The 4,417-nt window shown below is 45.3% G+C and overlaps 1 protein-coding gene across 1 annotated transcript; it reads right to left on the minus strand.

Annotated features, from left to right (window-relative positions):
• Nucleotides 1-556: 556 nt before the first annotated feature.
• LOC138796435 (vomeronasal type-2 receptor 26-like) lies at nucleotides 557-1,354 on the minus strand. The gene has a single exon (XM_069976037.1). It carries the CDS (start codon nucleotides 1,352-1,354, stop codon nucleotides 557-559), a length of 798 nt encoding a protein of 265 aa, XP_069832138.1.
• Nucleotides 1,355-4,417: the final 3,063 nt, after the last annotated feature.

Genomic DNA, 4,417 nt, shown 5'->3' on the forward strand with positions numbered 1-4,417 from the left:
GTCCAGTTTTGGAACCCGATTCATAAAAAGGATGTTCTAGAGCTGGAGAGGGTACAAAGACGGGCAACTAAACTAATAAGGGGAATGGAGCATCTTAGTTATGAGGAGAGATTAAAATAATTACATTTGTTTAGTCTGGAGAAGAGACGTTTAAGGGGAGATATGATTAATTTATTTAAATATATAAATGGCCCCTACAAGAAATATGGGGAAAAGATGTTCCAGGTAAAATCCCCTCAAAGGACAAGAGGGCACTGCCTCCGCCTGGAGAAAAAAAGGTTCAATCTCCGGAGGCGACAAGCCTTCTTTACCATGAGAACTGTGAATCTGTGGAACAGTCTACCACAGGATCTGGTCACAGCAAAAACAGTAGAGGGCTTCAAAACAGGGCTAGACAAGTTCTTAGAGCAAAATAATATAAATGCATATGTATAGAACCTATCACCCCTCTCTATTCCCTGTAACCATCCCCTCCTTGGTTGAACTTGATGGACATGTGTCTCTTTTTCAACCGTATTAACTATGTAACTATGATAAAACCCATAAAGTTTGTGAATTATTGTTTCTCCAGGAACTGCTTCCTACTGTTCATCTCCGGCCTCCTAATAATATTGTAGCATTTAGGGAAGAATATACAGCTCAGAATCCCAATCTCTGAAGCCAATATAGCAAATATCTCCACCATGACCATGTTCTTCCCCTTACTGCTCAGATAAGCTGGGATGGCGCAGATCCAGACACTGCAGAACACCAGCATGCTGAAGGTGATGTACTTGGCTTCATTATAGATATCAGGTAATGTCCTCACCATAAAGGCCAGAACAAAACTCACTGCTGCCAGAAACCCCAAATACCCCAACATGAAATAAAATGCCCCAACAGAACCTTCATTACACTGAATGATGATCTTTCCAGGATAAGAGTCCATGTCCTGCTCCTGAGATGGAGGAGAAACCCCCAACCAAATAACTCCATTCAGGAGCTGAAGAGAGGAGCAGATCAATACTACAGAATTGGGCAGCTTTACCCCCATCCATTTCCTCCAGGGGCTTCCAGGTCTGGTGGCTTTGAAAGCGATGGAAACCATAATGGTCTTGGCCAGGATGGAAGACACGGCAACAGTGAAGGTGACTCCGGTGGAGATTTGTCGTAGCATGCAGGTTATATCATCTGGGCGACCAATGAACAGGAAGACACAGAATAAACTCAGCTTCAGGGATAGAAGAAGAATGAAGCTGATGCTGCGATTATTGGCTTTTACTATCGGAGAGTCCAGGAATGAGATGAAGATCCCGGAAACAGAGACGGTTATGATAAGAAATAGTCCAGATATGGAGGAGAACACGGCAGCCATTATGCCCTCATCATAGGAGAGAACATCTATTAATTTTGGAAGACATTCATCTTTATCCCCATTGGGCCATTGACCATCAGGACACTTTTGACAATTATCACTATCTGAAAATAAAGTAAAGCATACTTTAGAGATACATGTAACATAAGATCCTAGGCCTTTACGAAAAACATTACATACATTGGTTTGTAGTGCTATTCCCACATCACTATATCACAGAGAGTTGTTCCTGCAGAAGCTACTCCCCTAACTACAGTTTATTTTCTTCTAAAGTAACTTCTCAAATACTATGCAGTGCCAAAGCCTAAAGTTTGGGTAACTACCCTATAGGGAAAACCTTGTCTACATCTGAGGTGACTACAGTTTCAAGTTAGGATGTTCCAAGAAAATCACAGGTTCGTCTGCAGCAGAGCAAAGTGCAGATAAAGCTAAAGTACTTTGTCGATCTTTACGCGGCCATCTTGTGGAACCTTGAGTGGTTAGCTACGCCGGATTGTGCAAGCCCAGGGCTCTTGCTACCTGAACTGCCGCTCTCTGATCTCTCTGGCAAGAGGGGTATATGCCCTTAACTGTTATTTTGTTTATCTCCTATCCAGCATGTCTACCAGCCAAGTCACACTGAAAGAAGTCTGATACTACTTGGACAGGGCCCCTGGGTTGCTCCTAGCCTTATCTCACGTCAAGCCTAACTTTACTTTCACCTAACCCAAAAATCTAAACTCCATTTACATCTTCAAGCGGGTAGGGAAAATATTCAGAGCCCTATAAATTTTTTACTTTCGGCTTTATTGCAGCCATTTGGTAAGGTCAGAAAACGTAATTTTTTAATGTACACTCTGCACTCCACCTTGACAGGAAAAAAAAAAAAATAAATTGTACATATTTTTGCAAATTTATTAAACAAGAAATTCTGAAATATCACATGGTCATAAGTCTTCAGACTCTTTGCTGTGACACTCATATTTATATCAAATGTTGACCATTTCCTTCCGATCCTCTTTGAGATGGTTGTACTCTTTTATTGGGGTCCAGCTGTGTTTAATTAAACTGATTGGCACAAAAGACACAAACCTGTCTATATAAAGTATGGCCCCATGCACACAGAGCAAGAGCGTCTTAATTCCGTGGCGGAATTGTCCGCGGTGGAAAGCCGCCAGCCTCCATGTCGTAATGACACTATACGGGAGGCTCGTGCGCTGCATCTCTCGGCGCTGAAGAATGAACATGTTTATTCTTCAGTGCGGAGAGAGGAGCCGCGCTAGCCTCCCATACAGTGTCTTTATAACATGGAGGCTGGCGGCTTTCCACCGCGGACAATTCCGCCATGGAATTCCACTGCTCTTGCTCTGTGTGCACGGGGCCTAAGACCTCACAGCTCACAGTCCATGTCAGAGCACATGAGAATCATGAGAACTAAGCAACTGCCCAAGGAGCTCAGAGACAGAATTGTGACAAGGCACAGATCTGGTCAAGGTTACAAAAGAATTTCTGCAGCATTCAAGGTTCCTAAGAGCATAGCGGCCTTCAAAACCCTTAAATGGAAGAAGTTTAGGACTTGCGTAAGTAGTATCAGACTTTTGCCTGAATACTTTGCATACCCACTGTATATATCTCAAGTACCTAGCTTAAAGCAACTCTGTAACAATCTGACCCCCAAACCATTTGTACCTTTAAATAGCTGCTTTTAATCTGTCCTGAGATCCGTTTGGCAAGTGATGCAGTTGTTGTGTTGTACACCCCCGGTGTAGAGATGACACGGACGGTCACTTGCCATATGGGGAGGTGTGACGCCAGTTCTGTGGTGGTTGGCAGAGATACAGCCGGGCCCACTAACGTTATGTCATGACGCCAGTGTCGGTTGGGCACACAGGTATGATGGCACACCTGCTTTTAGTTTAGAGGGCCGGTTGTACCTTGTTCTCCTGAGGACAGTGACCGGCCGGGTTGTTGTGGGGTCCCTTGGGCTGTTGTCACAATGTCCTGTAGTGGAGTGATGACCCACCCGGACTATTGGCACTGCCACTCATAGAAAGGGGAGATGACCCAAGAAATGTTTGTGTACTGTGTTGGTGTTGTGTGGGTGAGGAATCACAGAGTCTCTATATCATAATTAAAATCTGCTTTACTTTGAAAACACTTGTGTGCAGCAGGTCATATAGCTTTGCATTGATAGAAGACCTTACACTTAATAGGACACTTGATAAGTTAGGATTCAGATCTGTAGTGAGCGGATAGGGAGTAGTACAGTCGTGTGGATTGAGTTGCATGCTGAGAGGTGTATAGAAGAATCAGAAGAGTAGAGAGGAGAAAGTTGTGAGAGCTCCAACCCAAGTAGTACTATGCTCTGCCGGGATGTTGGAGGTAGAGGTATAAGAATACTTGAGAGAGAGAATACTTGTGCCCGTGTTTTGACTCTTGGGTCTTCACACCACTTATTGCCCTACCAGTGTCGGTGGACCTGTCCTAGTGGGTGACACAAGCCCCAGACTTTGTTACCTGGAATGAGCGGAATGCTGAGGGTTCCCTGCTTACACCCGCGCTGCGAGATAGAGTTCATAGACTTCTAGCAACTTTGCTCTATCCGGATCAGTTCCTAGCCTTGCTTTATGGATACTGTCTTGCACTGTGACTCTCCTTGTCCACGGCGTGGGTTGAGATTAGGGATGGTCCGAACCTGGTTTGGACAGGGTTCGTACGAACTCGAACCCTCCGCAATGATTACCGCTTTCTGCCCGCTCCGTGCAGCGGGTGGATCCAGTCGGAGGAACGCCTGTAAAACTGGGATACAGCCATAGCCATAGGCTGTATCCCAGTTTTCCAGGCGGTCCTCCCGCTGGATCCACCCACTGCACGGAGCGGGCAGACAGCGGGAATCCGATGCCGAGCGTTCGGGTTCAGCCGAACCCGAACCTCGGCGGGTTCAGACCATCCCTAGTTGAGATGGTCTCTGACATGTCCGCTCTAGTGAAGGTTTAACACTGCATAGTGTTGAGTGGAGTTACTTAAGAAGAAAAGGTTAGCTTCATGTGCCTAAGTCTTCTTCTAGACTGCACACTGAGACTG

This window comes from Dendropsophus ebraccatus, chromosome 7, assembly GCF_027789765.1.
Source record: "Dendropsophus ebraccatus isolate aDenEbr1 chromosome 7, aDenEbr1.pat, whole genome shotgun sequence".
NCBI lineage: Eukaryota > Metazoa > Chordata > Amphibia > Anura > Hylidae > Dendropsophus > Dendropsophus ebraccatus.

What these genes read in the sequence shown, in the direction of transcription:
- LOC138796435 (XM_069976037.1), bottom strand. Translation starts at nt 1,354, where the DNA reads ATGGCTGCCGTGTTCTCCTCCATATCTGGACTATTTCTTATCATAACC.